The 20,503-nt window shown below is 35.1% G+C and overlaps 1 protein-coding gene across 1 annotated transcript in view; it reads left to right on the forward strand.

Annotated features, from left to right (window-relative positions):
- The window catches only part of MPDZ (multiple PDZ domain crumbs cell polarity complex component), a gene marked incomplete at both ends in the record, with an annotated part of 146,460 nt that extends 126,186 nt beyond the window's left edge, over positions 1–20,274 (forward strand). Inside the window, 15 exons of the mRNA XM_080708979.1 lie at positions 2,104–2,196; positions 2,279–2,353; positions 3,283–3,463; positions 5,138–5,283; positions 6,171–6,254; positions 6,418–6,611; positions 9,093–9,240; positions 11,971–12,057; positions 13,110–13,200; positions 14,308–14,351; positions 15,115–15,237; positions 16,462–16,566; positions 17,141–17,253; positions 18,146–18,269; positions 20,128–20,274. Coding sequence (XP_080565105.1) covers positions 2,104–2,196; positions 2,279–2,353; positions 3,283–3,463; positions 5,138–5,283; positions 6,171–6,254; positions 6,418–6,611; positions 9,093–9,240; positions 11,971–12,057; positions 13,110–13,200; positions 14,308–14,351; positions 15,115–15,237; positions 16,462–16,566; positions 17,141–17,253; positions 18,146–18,269; positions 20,128–20,274 — 1,755 coding nt within the window. The remainder of the gene's footprint in view (positions 1–2,103; positions 2,197–2,278; positions 2,354–3,282; positions 3,464–5,137; positions 5,284–6,170; positions 6,255–6,417; positions 6,612–9,092; positions 9,241–11,970; positions 12,058–13,109; positions 13,201–14,307; positions 14,352–15,114; positions 15,238–16,461; positions 16,567–17,140; positions 17,254–18,145; positions 18,270–20,127) is intronic.
- Between the last annotated feature and the right edge of the window lie 229 nt (positions 20,275–20,503).

Consider the following 20,503-nt stretch of genomic DNA (forward strand, 5'->3'; position numbering starts at 1 on the left):
AGCTCAGACAAATCATTCAGTCACACTGGTCCTCACTTTTTTCTTCTGCAAAGAGTAATTGTTAGGATTGGATAAGATAATAAACAGGAGCTGTTGCACAAAGTAAATGTTGCTGATGAATTTATGGATATCTTGTATATGTCCTCTTTCTGAACTACTGAAAAATTGAGGACCTTAGGAAAGACCAATGTATTGCTCATGGAAGGATTCCATTTACATGTACATTTCAGTTAACTGAGATGTATTAACTGATCAAAGCCAAGGTGAATATTCTAAAGTATTTACTATAGTACAAGTTATGATTAAAAGAGAAGACTCTGGTCTTCTTCCAAATCTCATTTTCCATTACCTGATTCACTGTGCATTTGATTTGTATTTGTTTTGCCCCACCCACCTTTCTAAATCACACAGCATCGCACAGCTTGCACTTGTGTCCCAGCCACCTTTCTAAAGACCCAGATGTTCCTGTAGGAACCCACAACTTGTCACACTGAGTTGAATGAAGAAATCATGGAGAACGTCTTGAGAACTTATCTTTCCTCATCATCACTTATGTCACTTGGACTGCCCTGCTTGTTTTTTAGCTTAAAGACTCAGCTTAAATCTCACCTCAATTTATTTTGATATTTTCCTTCAGTATTCTGGCCTATTTAATTCTTACTATTAATATCTTCATGGATTTGTCCCTCAATCATGTATGGTCAAGAGCAGGTCTCTTGTGGTCAGCTTCTTGTTGCCTTTTCTATCCATATCTAACAAACACTTGTTGAGAGAAGAAACTTAGACATTCTCTCATACTGTATACAAGTGTTACATACATAGTTCACATTCAGTAGGCATTGGGAGAGAAAAATGAACACTCACTTGTAATTTATGTACCCACCCACTCCCATTTTACCCCTTTGTAACAAATCAGTAAATGTCTACTGTACCAAGAAAATATTTTTCTAAGTTGCAGGTACTGTTATTATTTAATTTTTTATTAGAAAATTTAGATTTTTCTAGGTAAAAACAACAGCAACAAAACCCTGAGCGTTAGAGATGTTAGGTGGCATATACAAAATTCTACATCTGGGCAGAAGACAAATTAGAAGCTAGTGCAATGTTCTTTTTCTTATAAATATGACCATTTGTACGGAGGGAGGTGGTAGGGAGAGATACCCAGTGACCGTCTGCAATTCAGCAGGCATTAATAATCTACCTCAGAAAAACCACAGTATTAGTCATCTTTAAAATGATGGTGAAACCTTACCTTGGTGTCATAGTCATGACCATAAATGTCTCTGATGGCAAGCTAAGTTCCTGTGTGTTTATTTCAGAGAAACCATACAATTTTTTCTTTTCTCTATATGACTTTTTGTGAATTTTCCCTGGATGAAAACTATAATGCAAAAGGTCACTAGCTGTGGCCAAAATGAAAGTTAAAAACTCTATTTTATTTTATTAAAGTAAATATTAAACAAAGGTAAAAACCACTCTTATTGAACATTTGGTTTTGATAAAAGAAAATGTGGAAAATATAGAGCAAATAGGTATAGCTCTCCAGTGTTGGAAGATTCTCAGGGCTGTCTTGGGGGCTCAGAGGCATTTTTAGACATTTTTACTTTGCATCAAATCCAAACTCTTTTCTGGTTAAACAACTGGGTATTTCCATCTCAGAAAAAGACAGTGTTGTAATTGCATGTCTTCAAAGGAACAAAGGGTGGCTGAAAAGAATGAAGGAGCCAGATGTATTGTTCCTTCTAAGCTCCAGGCCATAAAGAGAGGAGGCAGGTTACTTTTTGAATGACTTACTCAGTCAGTCAATTACAGAAAAATGAATTTGCAAGAGTTCAATATTTTAGTTGAATGAATATTTGCTATCTGGATATTTTGCTAAAGTTTATACAGATGTCAGACATATGAAAGGAAAGAGATCACCCGAGTACTTCAGGTAAAAGTTTTTTTTTTTTGTTTTGTTTTTTAATTTTACTCCTAGAAGAAAGTTTGCTTAAGAAGAGATTTCTAATAGCAGTCTTTAGAAGTTATAGGTCTGTATCTTTCCATTTGGATAAAATTAATCTGTTTCAAGTATCCTGAATATTCTTGGTTTTACTTCCCTAGGATCAAGGGGGTTTGGGCATTGCCATCAGTGAAGAAGATACACTCAGTGGAGTTGTCATCAAGAGTTTAACAGAGCACGGAGTAGCAGCCAAGGTGAGGCTTTACCTCTCTCACTGTCATAAAGTGGTGGGAAGGGGTACTACATTTTACTCAGTCTTCTTACATTTCCATTTAGGATGGACGACTCAAAGTTGGAGATCAGATCTTGGCTGTAGATGATGAAGTTGTTGTTGGCTATCCTGTTGAAAAGGTATTTTTGCATGGGAAAGTAAACAGTACCCTCAACCCGCCTTTAGGCCTGGCTCAAGTATGTATGTTTTATGCGACATGGAAAATCAGGGCTAGGTTTAAGCAAAAGAAGAATCTATTCAAAAAGCTTTCAGATTTTATTTTCCACCAAGTTGATATTAAGATATTGACTATTTCTGAGTAAATTAATCAGTATTCACTGGGCATGTTTGGTAATCATTACTTGCATTTTCCCTTAGGAAACTTTGAAACTCCCAAATAATGACTCACTTCATGTTAATACCAAAATAAGTTTTCTCATAAATATCTACTCCTATAAATACCTAATATACATAGTACTATATAAAAAAACATTTTTATAAACAGACTTTAAGACTTTGAAGTGTGGGGATTACAAGTGTGCGCCACTACGCCCAGCTAAACCCATACATTTATGTTTTTGCTTTCTACTTGCATTGATTTTTCTGTTGCATAGTTTTCTATCCTACTTTTAATATATATATTTCCATGTATTTCTGTTTTGTTAAAAGTGCTTATGCAAGCTAATTCAGGTACTACATGGAATCAGAAAGTGAGTAAAATACCCCACATATCTTTTAGGGTTGTAAAGATTCAGAAAAATGGATGGAAGTAACTAGAAATAAAAAATGTTGGAATCCCTCCATTTTTATAAGGACAAATCTAGTCAGAACTAGACTTAAATTAAAACTTAACCTGGGCTTTAATCTATATTAGCATTGGAAGAAACTAGAGGTAAGCTAGAACCTTTTCCTTTATGGCCCCTCAAGGCCTGACAAGGAAATCACTTGCTCTATATGTCCCTTTGGTCAAATATAGAATTGATTTTTAACTACAGTGGTGACTTACATTTCTATAAGGCTGCTAATTTGTCTTGTATTTTGTTTCCCCTCCACATCAACATATTGCCAGTTTATTAGCCTTCTCAAGACAGCAAAGACAACAGTAAAACTGACCATTCGTGCTGAGAATCCAGATTTCCAGTCTGCTTCTCCAGCAGCTGGTGTGACCAATGGAGAAAAAAAGAACAATTCCCAGTCTACTGCAGCTCCACAGCCTGGCTCCCCAGAACTGGAACCGGAATCCATCAGAAGTAAGAGCTGGCTTTAGCTATAAAATGAATAAGAGAGCTGGGCGTGGTGGCGCAAGCTTGTAATCCCCATGCTTAGTGAGGCTCTCAGCAACTTATTTATTTATTTCCAAATAAAATATAAAATAGGTCTGGGAGTATAGCCCGGAGGTAGGAAAAAAAATGGACAAGAGAGAACCTGTGTCACAGATGAACTCAATATTGCCTACCACTACAAGAAACTCTTAAGGATATTACTTATTGCCGCATACATAGTAAATCTGTGTTCTGTGGTTGGGATACACTAGAGGAGCATGTCAAAGTAGATGAAATAGATGTATATGAACCATGGGATTAGACTTTTTTAATGTATCATTAAACCACTAGTCTATTATATGCAGGGAAATTATTCCTTTAGTTAGTTTTCAGAAAAATTATACCGATGTGGTAAAATAAAAAATTTCAAACTCTGCCGCCTCAAAAATTTTAAATACTAATCTAAAGACACTGACTTTTTCTTAAACTTTACGGAGGAATAGAACCAGAGTCTATCAAACTAAAGCATTCAGCTTTTTGACAGGATTTTATGGAAAAGATAATTTAAAATATTCATAATATAGTTCAACAAAAAGTCTCAAAGTAATACATCACTGATAAAAGTAATCCTGTATTTGGAAAGTACTCCTAGATAATTTGCTGAGGTGTTAAAAGATTTTATGGAAATTTTCTCATTTTTCAATTTTATGTTGGTCCCTAAATAGCATTGTCTATAAAAATAGACAATGCTAAATGAAAACAAAAAGAAATATCTTACACCTGTTCTTACCATTTTAGAAGCAAAAAAAAGTCTGTTTCTGATTCCTAAAAAGAGAACATCTTGTCTAAAACATACGCTACTCTACCAAGTATCATAGCTTTCCCCACACATACTATTTGCTATGTGTTCTCTGTTGTTTCATAAAACATATGATATGAAGACTCATAAAACAAGGTGTAGTATTATATTATCCTTGTTTTCTATTATCTGTTCAATTCTGAGCTATCTCCACCAGGATTTGACATCAGAGTTTATAAACCATCACGGGAGACCCAAGTAGTAAAACTGAAAATGTTTATGTATGTATATATGCATATGTATATGAGATATCTAATGTATATGCATTTTATACCCATATGTGCTCAGGAATGATTTCCTAAGAAGAGATGCTTGATGCTATGAAAAGGAAAATAAAAACATGACCAGAATTAGTGATATGCTCTGTGTTTGGTGTTCTTCCTTTAATGTGCTTCTGAGTCTCTTGTCATTATCTCAGTGGTGAATTTTACAAACTTTTTATTTCATAAAAGGTACACTTGGCTCCAGTGAAATGTAGAATATCAAAGTGAAACTAAAGGTTCAAGTCATCTCTGTTCTTCCTTATACCCTGTCCTCTAGCTCTCTATCAATTTAAAGAATTCAGGATAGAATAGAAAATAATTAAATGAGTACTTTTGGGTTCACCTCCTAAATTAGCAATGATTAATTGTTAATCATTCGTTTATATTTTTTATATAAGATAAATAAAAATTGAAGTCTCCTCCCCATTCTTGGGCTGGTTTCCCTATTCCATCCCCTAAATAAATCTGTGTGGTGAATTTGACATAATGCTTAATTATCAATTTTTATTTGTAGCTTATTTCATTTTTAATTTATTTTAGGTACAAGCAGGTCATCAACACCAGCAATCTTTGCTTCTGACCCTGTAACCTGCCCTATTATCCCAGGCTGTGAAACAACAATTGAGATCTCCAAAGGGCGAACAGGACTTGGTTTGAGCATTGTTGGGGGTTCTGACACACTGCTGGTGAGTAGCCACCCAGGGCTGCTTCAGCCACATGGGAAGTTCACAGATGGCCCTGAGAGACTGAAGTGGGGAAATTTCTATCAGCTTTACTAAATGAAATATGGAAGCTGAAAAATATGTAGCTTTTGTTGCTGTTGTTGTTGTTGTTGTTGTTGTTGTTGTTGTTGTTGTACTGGGAATAAAACCCAGGGGCATTCTACCTCCAAGCTACACCCCAGCCCTATTTTTTTATTTTTTATTTTGAAAAAGGGTTTTACTGAGTTGCAAAGAACCTTACTAAGTAGCTGAGGCTGTCTGCAAACTGCAATCCTCCTGTCTCAGCCTCCCAAATGCTGGGATTACAAGTGTGCGCCGCCACACCCGGATGTTATTTTACTTTATAGAGCAAATATTCAATTTAGTACTGGGATTATTACCTTAAGTATACCAATACCAACTCACTAAGATTCTGATATACTTATGATTGTGACCTTTAGTTTTCAAAATGCTTTACCAGTAATTGATGTATTTTAATTTTCTTTTTACTAATATCCAGATTGTGTTAGTCCCATATTGAGAGGAATCTTAAAATCTGGATACTTTATAGACAAAATTTCTAAATGTTATATGTTCAAAATCATTTTATTTGTGGATAGAAATGGTGATATATCTCTATTCTATTAATATGTGCATATTTATATATTTTACTATTTTTCCCACATTACGAAAATATAATCTTTCGGCTTTAGCAAAATTTTATGTTGCATAGTTATGAGGCCCATATATGGGCACAGTGAGTACATAACCCTATGTCTATCTGTGAATATACAGTGTATTTAGCTTCCATTTCTCCTCACCATTCCTAGGGAAGATGGAATAAACGGAGTATGTTTTATTTTGTTCTTTAGGGTGCCATTATTATCCATGAAGTGTATGAAGAAGGAGCAGCCTGTAAAGATGGAAGGCTCTGGGCTGGAGATCAGATTTTAGAGGTACAAAATGCTTGTTCTTTACCTTCAAGTATGCTAGGAAAGGCAGTGGGAAGGCTTGGACTTCTTTCTTTGCTCCTTTCCCTGTCTCTCTGCCCACCCCCCCCCTTCTATTTTTTCACTCAGCTCACCCAGTTCCTCCTATTGGTGTTCCACTTCTCTCCAGGTGAATGGAATTGACTTGAGAAAAGCCACACATGATGAAGCGATCAATGTCCTGAGACAGACACCGCAAAGAGTGCGCCTGACACTCTACAGAGATGAGGCCCCGTACAAAGAAGAGGACGTATGTGACGCCCTCACCATTGAGCTGCAGAGGAAGCCGGGGAAAGGCCTGGGATTGAGTATTGTTGGTAAAAGGTGTGACTGGGCAAGACAAATCCCATGGAAATGACCACTGCAATAGTTGAATCTTTATCAAGAGCTCATGCTCTGTAGGTGGCTGTCATGCCACTGACTGAGGGAGCACAGGAGGACACTGGTTTTGAAGTTTTTAGGTCAGTGTATTGGGGGAGTTTGAAGGTTTTTAACAACAACAACAAAAACATTGGTGTTTTCTGAGTGCCTGCTGTATGCTGGAAAGTACATTAAGTTCTGAGGAACAGAGTTAAATATGACAGAGTTCCTGAACTAAAGAAATTTGTGGTATGGTGAATGAGAATTAAGTATATTCTTGTAATAAGTGAATATATTGAAGAATGACAGAGACACACCGGGGGAGTCATGGAAGCAAAGGAGAAAAGAACAATGATACTATTTAATGGAAACAAACTAGGGAAAAGTTCCAAGAAAAGAGGTACCTGTGCTGAAACTAAAATTAATGATAGTTAATCTATTAATCTATTAAAGGGATGGAGTCTGGTTAGCATGAAAAAGAGAATACATTCAGCAGGGGGGAAACTAAAAGCATAAAGCAGAGGAAATAGAAATGGGGACTGATCTGTGAATGTACATAAATTCAGAACATAATTCAATTTTTACATATGAGTACATTTTAAAAATTTTTGTAAAGAAATAATACTAACAATTTTTATAAGTAATATTAGCAAATATTAATTTCCATAAGTATTTCTTTCTTTAGTATTGGAAGCTCATAGGGATCAGGATTTACTAGATACTTAAACAAATGAAGTCAGCATTCAATAAGAAGACACTATGTAGTCCACAGTGGCCCTAATCATACTGTTCTTCAGAATGGAGATATATTTATAATTTCGAAGGACCTTTTGTTTCTTAGTGAATTAAACAGCTATGAAATTATGACCTTTGTGTCCAAGAACCCTTTGGGAATAGGTATTTCAGAACACCGAAATGGCATGCTCACCCGGTTCTAGAGCATCATTTCTGTGTGAGAATAAAAGGATATTTTGACCAGTGTATTCCCTCAGAGAAAATGAAGGACTAATATTTTTTTAATGTTTACAGAAAAGGTAGCAGCATATCTTTTGAATCTTAATGGGAATATATCCAAATAATTAACCACTCCTTTTTGGAATACAGTATCAGTAGTTTAGTTCTTGTGGACTACTTAACATTCATATTGGGTACCAGGCTACCATAACATGTCAAATCACCAGGGCACCATAAAATTTTCTAAAGATAAGTCCTATTTGCCTTGGGAAAAGCAATCAAAAGTCAATCTAACACCTTTATTCTAAAGAAAGGAAAGAGCCGGGCGTGGTGGCGCATGCTTGTAGTCCCAGTATTTGGGAGTCTGAGACAGAAAGATAGTACAAGTTTGAAACCCTCAGCTACTTAGTGAGGCCCTCCACAACTTATTGAAACCTTGTATCCAAGTAAAATATAAAATAGGTCAGGGATGTAGCCCAAAGGTAGAAGGCCCCTGGGTTGTGTCCCCAGTAACACACACACACACACACACACACACACACATAGGAAAGCCTTGGATCAGATGGTGTAATGGCTTATTTGAGGTAAAAACCCCAATGTATGGTGAAAATTTAGCTTTCATTTCTGTTTGCAGTTGTTTTCTATTTTAACAGGAAGTTTTGAATGTTATTGTTGTTTGGGGGAGTTGTTTTATTTTTTGTTTATTGGATTTTATCAATTTTGTAAAGTACTTGCTATTTTAGAAAAAACTATCTTATGTGAAACTTAATAATGATTTAAAATGAAATACATCACAGTAGTGGTAGTTAAGATTTTAGTAGCAAATAGCTTTAATTTGAGATATACATCTGTTATTTATTTTCAGTAATGTTAATGATGGCAATAATAGCAACATACTTATATAGCCACAGGTCAGTATTTACTTAAGGCTTCATTATGACATGGAGAGAACTATAGATTTAGTACTCAAGAAATGATTCTTAAGTCTCATTTTTACAACTTACTAGCTCTGTGGACCATAAAATGAGCATACTAGTACTTACTTTTATTCATAATATCTAATTAACAAAGAGTAAATATGCTTAGAAAAGATTTCTTCAGCCTCTGAAATATGCTTATATTACAAAGTGTGCTCTCATACTGTTGCCTACTATTGCTCAAAACAATAAAACCCTTCATCTAAAATTTAGGTTTTCACTAAATAAGCATTGCATTTCAGTTATTAAAAAATAATAATGTTGACCCTGTGCTTGGGAGGCTGAGACAGGAGGATCGCGCAGATTCGAAGCCAGCCTCAGCTGGTTTAAGAGACCCTGTTTCTAAATAAAATATAAAATAGGTCTGGGAGTGTAGCCCGGAGGTAGAAGGCCCCTGGGTTCCATCCCCAGTATTACTACTAACTACTACTACTACTACTACTACTACTACTATTAATAATAATAATAATAATAATAATATTATAATAATGTTGAAATTCAAAATTGTTTGCAGAAACGATACTGGAGTATTTGTGTCAGACATTGTCAAGGGAGGAATTGCAGATGCTGATGGAAGGCTAATGCAGGGAGACCAGATACTAACGGTGAATGGAGAAGATGTCCGTAATGCTACCCAGGAAGCTGTTGCTGCTTTGCTGAAGGTAAAGATCAAATGCTAAAAATAATTTTGCATAGTAATATGAAGGAAGAAAGAGAATTTAGCATTGAACTACCATAGTTAAATTAGTCATGTCTCTTTAAAGTATCATCTCATATAAAGCATATTTATAAAGACAGTACTGTTCTTCAGTGACAGATTTCTAAGCAGTAAATTTATGACTAGCTGCTTATTATGCTGTATATTTATTTAGTGGTAGTAGGAGATGTGAGATACATGAATACATGAAAGATTAGTAAATATTTTTGTATGTAGAGTGCGTATTGTGGACTTTCTCTTGAAAGAAAGCACATATTCTGACCTCAAAAGTCTCAACTTGCACTCTCCCTTATTTATTTCTGGATTAATCCTATGACCTTGGTTTTAAGTGAAAATTCGTTGTGGACACAGATTTTTTTTTTTTTTTTTTTTTTTTTTTTTGGTGGTACTGGGGTTCCTGGACGCCCTTCTACCTTAGGGCTACCCTCCCAGACCTATTTTATATATTTTTTATTTGGAAACAGGGTCTCTTAAGCCAGCGCTGCTGGCTTCGAACCTGCACGATCCTCCTGTCTCTGCCTCTCAAGCACGGGGATTACAAGCATGCGCCACCACGCCCGGCGACACAGATGCTTTTTAAAACGTGACTTGGCCACATTGCTTAATGAGGGGAGGTCATAGGAGGCGAGAAGGGTCCACATGATATCCTAGGGATCATTTTTCCTGGCTTTTCCTGTCTCTGGCTCTTCCTTAATTACTTGCTGGGCACAACAGTATTGATATCTTTATGAAAAGCTATAAGAATGTGACAAAATGACTTTGTTCCTTATGAACCTTAGAATATAATGTTTGGTCCAAATTCTATTCTGACTCAAAATTATTGGAACTATTTTATGGCTGTTATTTAAAATCATATTTGGATGAATCAGCCTTATACTGTGAAGGTAATTTAATGTACTTTCACTTGGCAGTACCTTCACTGGGAATTATTCAATAGTTTTAAGCAACCATCTCTAGGTATCATGCTAAGCTTAAGTATATTTTACATTATGAAACAGATTTCCTCCAAAGAAAACTCTTCATGAAAAATCACTTTCTGATAGGAAAGGCAGAACTACTCTCGTTTTAAAATGAATTGTAAAGTACAGAATAGTCCCTTAAAAATAAAATTCTTGGAGCCATAGATTTATTTCCTGTTAGGGGATAGTCTAGTTTTTAAGATAGATTTACATTCTTATATAGAAATAAGGCAGTGCTTATTTCATTTTTCCCTTTACCTAATAATTTTTTGACAAAAACTGCATCAACTTTGGCATATATTTCAAAGATATATGATAGACATGCATCTATTTAAAATGATGTTAATGACAACTGTATTAACATGAAAAATACAACAAAAAGTTGTATTTACGGTATCAGTACAAATGTGTAGAGTGATATCTTACAAGCTTTGTAACAATGAGTTAATTGTTGGAATTATCTGCCTCTTTTTTCCCTCCTTTTTCAATTTTCAAAATCTTCTTTGATGAGAATGAAATGCTTTTGTAATGGAAAGATTAATTTTTTTAATAAAACTCTTGAACTTTGAAAAAGCTGTGTTTAGATAATGAAAGAGTTATAACTTTGTACAGTGAATAACTTATATATAGACCAGTTAACCTCTATGGTTTTATAAACTGAAAAGATAAATAAGAGTTTGATAAGTTCTGGGCTACAAAAACACTGACTCACAAAAACAAACAAAAATCAACTTGTGGATATACATAATCAATGTGTTAAAGCGAGATGTTCCCTTTGGTTCCATCCTCTGATAATTGACATTATCAGTTATTAGAAGTAGCATGATAATTCGGACATGGTGGTACACACTTGTAATCCCAGCATTTGGAAGGCTGAGACAGGAGGATCTGGGTTCATGGACAGCTTCAGTTACTTGAGCCCCTTGTGACTCAGCGAGAACCTGTTTCAAAATAAAGAATAAAAAATAGGGCTGGGGGTGTAGCTTGGAGGTAGAATGCCCCTGGGTTCCATCCCCAGTACTGCAAAAAGAAAAAGGTAGCATGATAATATTAGTTTCCACTCTATATGTTAACATTACTTTGTGCTAGAGTATGATACACACTGTTCATGGATTATTTATAACAATAATCTATAGTGCTCTACATTTTCAAAATACAGAATATCAAATATATCAAGGTTAGACATCTATTATGGTCCCACAGTCTGAATTGAAACCAGTAGGTCTGGTTCCAAAGCCCAGGGTATCAAACACTATATTGTGCTGATTCCAATATCAAACTTTACCACATTTCTTTTATGCCTTGGTGTATTTATAAAGGGCTACAAGGAAATTATTTTCAGTTCCTATTTTGTATTTATAACAACATTTATTTAACTATTGTGTAATAGGTCTACTTAGATACAGTGTAGCAACAGAGTTTTCCCAATTATCTGAGTATCTCTTCCATTAAAGGCAAAACAAGTGGTGGTGGTGCTTTTTTTTTTTTAAACCCTCTGTTAGTTCATCTGGCCTTTCTAAATCAGTATATTTCATGAGATAATTGCTCAATTCCCATGGTTTCTTTGCTTTCCACAAGAGTGAAGGTATCCTTGCCTATAAAAATCCCCAGAGGAAAATACCTCTAGAAAACTCAGTGTTGAAGAGTAAAATGTACTTCTAAAGATGATTGTAGAATTTCATTTTAAAATTTCCCTAAAACAACCACTCCTCCAGTCTTCCCTAGGCACAGTAACCCTGGAAGTTGGAAGAATCAAAGCTGGTCCGTTCCATTCAGAGAGGAGGCCTTCTCAAAGCAGCCAGGTGGGTGGCCGTGGAATTCACCAGGGTGGTGGGCACATCTCTGGCCCACTGGCAGTACGGCACCGTGATTGAATGCAGAGTCTGAGGCAGAGAACAGGCGATGAGCATGGGCAGGTAGACAAGGCGTGATTCTTGAGCATTTTAGGTCAATTCTAAGGAACTTGGGTTCAAGCAATCTTTTTTATTCATAATCCCCAGTGTTGACCACCTGATATCTATAATAAAGCCGACTAAGATGATGTATTTTAAAATATTTTATAATAGGGGTCAATCAATATTCACTAAAAACTGGAAACTTCCTAACAGGTGAAACTTAAATGTTCGTTGCCATGTATCAATATGAGATATTAAAATAGTTCAAGGAAGCCGGGCATGGTGACGCACGCTTGTAAACCACGCACTTGGGAGGAGGAGACAGGAGGATCGCGCAGGTTCAAAGCCAGCCGCGCTGGCGTAAGAGACCCAGTTTCCGAAAATAAAATAGGTCTGGGAGTATAGCCCGGAGGTAGAAGGGCTTCCAGGAACCCCAGTACAACCAAAAAAAAAAAAAAAAAAAAAAAAAAAGTTCATGGTTCTTGGCAAAGCCCCTTTCCTCAATCTTGTCTTCTAATGATGGAGGCACATTATTATCAATCTGTCTTGAAAGACCATTTACTAACTTCCTTAACCATCACATTAGTTTACTGTTAACTGGCCCTAATTGTGTAGTTTTTGTTTAAGTCCTAGTCCTTTTGCATCCGTTTTTTAAATGTAGAGAGGATTCGCTTGAAGAAGAGTAAGAAAATCCACTAAAATTTTAGGCAAGTTGGGATCAATTTTACCCACCCTGATAGCTTCAATTTATTTATGTCATTAGATCAGTTTTTCCTTGGAAAAAAAAAAAAGAGATCAGTAAGAACTATGTTTACTTCGCCCTTCAAATGAACAAATGCCACTGTTGCTTAGTGATATTTTTTTCTAGATGCACTAAAATAATTGAGTTCTGAAACAAGTGGTAGTTAGGGGAACCATCATTTCCCAAACTACCTAAAAGGATTGTTTTATGCTTGTAGGTGAGCGAAGGCAGCCTGTCGTCTTTCACTCTTCCACTTTCTGGAATAAGTACATCTGAGTCACTGGAAAGTAGCTCAAAGAAGAATGCATGTAAGGCTGGTTCTTATTTTGTGCGTGATTTACTGATGGAAAATTTGGCTGCCAGCACTAACGTTTTTTTCTTACTTAGCTCTGAATTCTTTCTCCCCCAAATTATCCCATTTCTTTACATAGGTTAAAAAAAAAACACGAGATGGCAAAAAAAAAAAAAAAATCAAAATCAGAACTTTATCATGAAGTTGTGCCTGTGGCAACTTTTTTTTATTTGCTGCTTGCCTTACAGGATATAGGAAAATTATCATCAGGATTCTTGTGTTTTTTTTTTTTCTTACTAAGCATATTGCTGTATTCAGTTTTATTTCCTTTCTCTGTTTAAAATAACTTCAATAAAAAGAAGATTCCATTAAGTAAAGCCTTCTTTTTCCATGAGGATTGCAAACTTGTGAGAAAATTAATATCCTCCTGTATTTTAATTACATGAAGTCATGATGCAGAGGGTTTTTTTGGCATGGTACATTGGTTGAGAGTTTTTCAAATTGAAGAAACTAAACATATGGCAGTCTCTGCTTGCAGTGTGACTAATATTCTAGAAATTTAGGCACTTAAGTCCATGGATTTCTTTAATACATCCATGACTTTATTCCTCTCAGCTGTGCATGTGTCTTTCTATGCAAAGCATATTTCATCCTTGACTTGGTCAAAGTAGATTATGAAGTTATATAATCAGTGCTTAAAATGAGAAGGAAGAAAAGAGAGGGTATATACATTTTTTCCCAACTGAAAAAGAATTTTCATGTGGAAAAATTCTAATTATTTGCTTTGCTATTAACTGAGTGCTTCCTTTAAAAAAAGAAAAAGTTGGCCGGGCGTATGCTTGTTATCCCAGTACTTGCGAGGCTGAGACAGGAGGATTATAGGTTCAAGGCCAACCTCAGCTACTTAATGAGCCCTCCACAACTTTTAGTGAGACTCTGTTTAAAAAAAAAAAGAATAAAAAAGGGCTGGGTGTATAGTTTGGAGATAGAATGCCCCTGGGTTCAATACCTAATATCACAAAAAAAAAGTGTATAGCCAGTTAAGTTCCATCCATTTCCATGTGTTGGCTAAAATTATATACAATGCTTTAATAACAATATTTTGTCACTTTTGCCTTTACAGTAGCATCTGAAATACAGGGATTAAGAACAGTCGAAATAAAAAAGGTATTTTTATGTCTTCAGAAGCATTTTTATTGTTATTTTTCTTTTAGCTCTTACTGTTTTATAGTACCCATCTGAAAATATAGATGTACATATTATATGCAGTGGGGTACAATGCAGCCTTTGCTGATAGTACTTCCTTTGGGGGAAAAAAAAAAAACCTCTATATTTGGCATCAACCTGACCTTTCACAAAATAGTCCCTTGCCTCTCCCTTCTCATACTGACCAGTAAGATTTTTCCATCAAAAGATACTTCCCAGATATTCTGAAACAGATTTCTAAGAGCCATGAACAAGCGAGAAAATGAAAGCAGCTCCATTTTCTTGAGCTTCTACTGCGTGCTGAACATTCTTCTAGATACTCATGACATACTTATATATTTTCTTTAATATTTTCTGCAGTCCTCTGTAAGGAAGATATGGTGATTTATTGAGACAGGTGGACTTGTTCCAGGTTCCATTCCCAGTGCTTGTATGCATTGGTTCCTGCCTTTAAACAGAAATCTGATTCCTAAAATTGCAATCCTTTTACAACATAATTTTCATTTAGCATGTCTTGACTTATTTTACTTTCTGAACAAATACATATTCTCCTAAACCACACTAAGAACCTGTATCAAATAAAATAATACAATTTTCTCAAGTTAAAATCTCTACCCTTACACCTAGAAAATCAGAATGGATATTAGATTATTATGCCAAAGAATAAACAAAAAGTCAATTAAAGTATCACTTATACCAAAACATTCTATCTGTTTTGTGGCAGGGGCCTGCTGACTCATTGGGAATCAGCATTGCTGGAGGAGTGGGCAGCCCGCTTGGCGATGTTCCTATATTTATTGCAATGATGCACCCAAATGGTGTTGCAGCTCAGACCCAGAAACTCAGGGTAAGTTTTACCCATAGACATAGGAGCCCTAACATTTAGCAAAAGTTGAATCTGGTCACGTGTCAAAAGGCAGTTCTAAATGTTTGTGTCTCCTTTTAAGCTAGCTAATCAAGCTACAGCAGGGCTTTCTTTAAGTAAAAGATAAAGAATAATGAAAGAAAAAAAATGATGGTGTTGAATGCAAATTTGCAAGTAAAGAAAATGGGGAGATTTCTAGTTTCTTGATGTACTTTTGTTATTGATTTAAAACTATGGGACGACTTAAAATAGTATTTTCAGAACACTAATGTAAAGTGAAACTTTTCCCTTTTGTCATTTTTTAAAATTCTGAGTTAACTGTACTGAGTTGAAAATGTTGTGATTTTCATTTGATTACAAATTATATATTGTTCATCTAAGATGATTTATAATGTTGTAAAACTATGAAAAACTTTCTTCAAAGTTGAGAAATTATCTAAATGTAGAGCACTATAGTAGGATTTCTGCTAACTACCCAGCTTTGAAATCATGAGACTATTCTTTCAAAGCAATGCAGTCCCTATGGCTTCATGCATCAACCAAGGTCTCCAAGAATAAACACATCCTAATTTAAATGGCTTTTATGTCCAGAATGGTTCATCTTTTGATTTCTGAATTAATTGCTGACACATAAAAACTGATTGTACACATAACACAGGGGTCAGTAAACTTTTCTGCAGGGACAAATAGTGAATATTTTAGTCTTTGTGGGTCATGAGTCTGTTGCAACTGCTCAGCTCTGCCCTTTGCAAGCAGCCAAATAAGCATAACTGTCTTCCAACCAAACTTTATTAACCAAAATAGGCAGGGAGCCAATGTTGGCTAGTGGGCCTTACATTTTCAACTTAGAGCCACATCTAATAATTACAGTTGTAATATCTAGAGAAATTTTGGCTTCCAAATGATATCCATATTTTATTATTTTAATAGAAAGTAATAGCTTACCCAGGAGAAATAAAGAGAAAGGAAGAATGACTTTGTTCATCTCCTGCCCTCTTGCCTGAAGACTATAGAAATCATTATATACGAATTCTATGTTGGTTGTTCCTTGGACTTCTTGGAGTCGGTAGTTTTCTTGGTTATATTTCAGTGGCTGGTGGCAGTATATGAGGTGGATGGTAGAGAAGGAAATGATTGCTCTGGTAGCAAAGTCCTGCTCTTCGTGTTTGCTTTAGAGGGTGGCTATTTTCTGTCTTTTCTTTGCAGGTTGGGGATAGGATCGTCACTATCTGTGGCACATCCACTGAGGGAATGACTCACACCCAAGCAGTTAACTTGCTGAAAAATGCCTCTGGCTCCATTGAGATGCAGGTAAAGTTTTTAATCCCAAGCATTGTTCAGAGTGCAGGTAGCTTGAGGATACATGAGCTTTGATGTTAAAGCAGTAAAAATTATTAAATCTCCTGCTATTATTTTATTTAATATATCCCTTGAACATAAGTGATATAAATTTGAGAGCTCCAAGAAAATATGTATGAAACACATTCCATAACATTTTACCCTGGTGTATTTTTCATATTTAATATATCAAAGGGGAAAATATAGGGCCTTAGGAGTGAGTGATTAATTGCTAGAATTTTAAGTGATGTGAGTGGCTTGCATTCTAAAGATCTTTAAAAAATTGCACAGGAGACCATGTTTTAAAAGCATCAAAGAACATTATAAAATTAAATTAGAATATTTTTATCATTCAGATCGTTAAGAAGCCTCTGGACCTTGTGAAATATTTTTTTCTCTTTGGCTCTATTTTATATTCACAGAAATGATTAAGTGGACAATAAAATACATATTTTAATCCAAATACTTTTGAAGAAAAATTACTCTGTCTCTCTAGCCACATGAATGTGTATTTTTTTTCTCCTCTTTGTAATTCTTCTTTGCACAGGTGGTTGCTGGAGGAGATGTGAGTGTGGTCACAGGTCATCAGCCAGAGCTTACCAATTCTAGTCATTCTTTCACTGGGCTGACATCAAGCAGTATATTTCAGGATGACTTAGGGTGAGTTCACATATTATGGTTGTCATATCATTTGTTATATATGAATCAAATTTTCCTGACAGTTGTGTTCTCTGTCCCATATTTCTAGCACTTAGGAGTGAAATAATAGAAGGTAAGGCAGGAAATTAAAAAATATCTAAGTGCTTTTAGGTATCAAAAAGTTATGGCATGGATTTAGCTAATCAGAAATAGACTGTGGTGGATAGCTATGCATACTACCACCCTCCCAAGATTTTAGCTCATGTTTTGGGGGGGGCATTTTAGTCTTGATGCCATAAGAAAAGTCAAATTTATCCTTTAAAATTTTCAGTACTTCCAATTCATCTAATATGTCATTGTTTTGATTGAAAAAAATCACTGCATCATATAATAGCACTGAATACAAAGTATTAAAAATTAGAAGATAAAGGGGGGCATGTTAGAGTTTTTAAATAATTTGATGCAGCTTGTCCATCGCTGGTAATTGATTTTTTCTTTGAGCTTGGGAGTACCTATTTTTGCAACTTACTCCATTATAGTCCCCTGAACTTTAGCCCTCTCACTTTAAACAAACTCAAAAAATAATGAGCTTCTGCGTGCCATGAGAACATGCCATGAATATGTTATTTTAAAGCAACTGTAAATGAATAATAAAATTAGGGTGTTAAGCAGGATTTCATTAGATTATGTAAATTTCAATACTGTGCACAGCATGCACTGACAATCTAAGCATCCCCCAAAAAAACCACATAATATGCTCCCCATCAATAACGCAAAGAACCATGCCAGCTCTAGGTAGATGCCAGAGAATGCACAACTTACAGAGCCAGATTATATGTATATGTGTATACATATATATGTATATGTGTGTATATTTTAATTTTAAACCTCTTTTTTCTTTCCTTTACTATAGACCTCCTCAGTGTAAATCTATTACGCTAGACCGAGGACCAGATGGCTTAGGCTTCAGCATAGTAGGAGGATATGGCAGCCCTCATGGAGACTTACCCATTTACGTGAAAACAGTGTTTGCAAAGGTAAGCTTGCAAGTTTTAACTATTCTCTTCCATGCTACACATTCATTAACAGTGGTCAGCAGCTGGCTTATTAGTTTATGGCCTGAGGTAATGCCAAATGGTTAACAGTTGATCATTTTCTTTCTAAATTCCCTACAGAAACAGGTCATTAAATATTTTTGTCCAATTTGAGGTTTAGTTATGTTTAAAGGAAAACAAGCTCAAATTGAAACTCTATGGAAACTCTTGACAACATACATAAAAATATTAATGAATTTTGCTTAGTAAAGCCTATTCTTTTCCTTTGAAAGCAAGTTGTACATGATTATCTTTCAAAATTAAGACTTTTTAAATGTGTATCCTACAGAGCACAAACATTTTTAAAAATTTTTTATGAAATATAAAATAAGTGCAGTAAAGTATAAAATACATGTACAAAATCACTAATAACATTTATTTGCAAATTTAATTTTCATTAACTAAAATATAAAAAAACAAAATTTTTTTAATTGTATCCAGCAAGCCCTATCAACTATAATAAATGATCTATTTCAAATCAAGTGATATAACTTTTTATAAAGAAAAAATATAGTTATAATATTTAAGAATAAAGATTGCAACATCAACATAACTATTAAAATAATCTAAACTCATTTATGATTGCAATTGTATTAATAAGACTTATTTTCAGGACCTATAAAATTGAACAACATTTCCTGCAGGGGAAAATCCAGAATCCCCAAATTTTGTAATACGAGGGAGGGAATTTATGTCAAGCCTGTTTAAAGATTTGATATAGGGACTTTAGATTTATGGTATGGCCCTTTAATTTATAGATATTTCATTGTATTACTTGAGAAAATTACTTTTAATAAATTTTAAAATTCTGTACATATAGGAAGCTAGCTATAGCTTTATAGCTATTTATGAGATATTTTTAAAGCTGTTGCTTTATCCAAAATACAAACATCATTTGCCAGTGAATAGAATAGTCATGCAGTTTTTTTCTTAAGTCCAGAACAATTTATTTAAGGCATGTTAGTTAAAACTTGTTTTAAAAATTTCATCATTATGCATTCCTCATTAACTTATCCATATTTTAATCTTACCTTTAATTGCATAATTATCTTCTATATGCATGTCATATAATGAAGTTCTTTTCAAATAGCAATGTTTATGTTTAATCTTAACCATCCAGGGCCCATAGGAATATTAATTCATTTGCTCTTGGGAGTAAGAAAAAACCTAGATAGCTTGAGTAGCCTTTTGAAAGCCACAAAAGGGTTAAAAGTAGCAGTGGGGTGTGTGTGTGTGTGTGTGTACAGAGCTAGAGAAAAAATCCAAGGTTGAGATTACTCCTGGCCCCAAGTAAAAGTTTGAAAATCAGCACACATACCTCATCCTGCCCTAGTGGACTTTCATGTGGGGTTTAGCTTCTGCAAACCTTTGAATGCTTGTGCCCTTGTTCTGAGAAATTGCTTTTTTTTTCTTACCTAGTCATTTGTCTTCTTACTGTAGGGCTTCTCTACAGGATAGAAAATCCTAGATTCTATAAAATCATTTTTACTAGGCAGATTTCCAAATAGTCTTTATTAATTTGAGTTTCCACCAACTGCTAGGCTAAACAGCAAAAAAGCCATCTAACTAATCTATAGACTGCTAAATTATCTCCAAAATTAGAATCTCAGTGCTAAAACCATTTAGGATAAAGCTTTCTTTGTGTATGTTCATCATTGACCAGTGGCTGTGGAGCACCAGGAGCAATGTGTGTGTGTGTGTACATGCAAAGGAATTTACATTCTTGTTTAGATCTTTTTCTGTTGTAAAGCTGTGAAGCTGTACTCTTTGAGAAGTAAACAAGTCTACTTTATAATTGCAGGGAGCAGCCTCTGAAGATGGGCGTCTGAAAAGGGGTGATCAGATCATTGCTGTCAATGGGCAGAGTCTCGAAGGTGTAACCCATGAAGAAGCTGTTGCCATCCTCAAGCGGACAAAAGGCAGTGTCACTTTGGTGGTTCTTTCATGAACTGGACACCAGAATTGAACCAGTCCACCCCCTCGCTCATCTCCTGCTGTAAGGAGAATGGAGTTAGGCTAATGGGTAACTTTTCTCATGCTGTGTTCATGAGGTCTTCAAAACTGAAAGTGAAAAATAACGTTTAAGTTTGTTTTTCAAATATGGAAATGTATTTTTTGTTCTTGACCTCTAACATTTTTACTGTTCTCTTGTATTTTGTGAACCTAAACGGAAAGAG

Source organism: Muscardinus avellanarius, assembly GCF_963383645.1.
Source record: "Muscardinus avellanarius genome assembly, chromosome: 13".
In the NCBI taxonomy this organism is placed as follows: Eukaryota; Metazoa; Chordata; class Mammalia; order Rodentia; family Gliridae; genus Muscardinus; species Muscardinus avellanarius.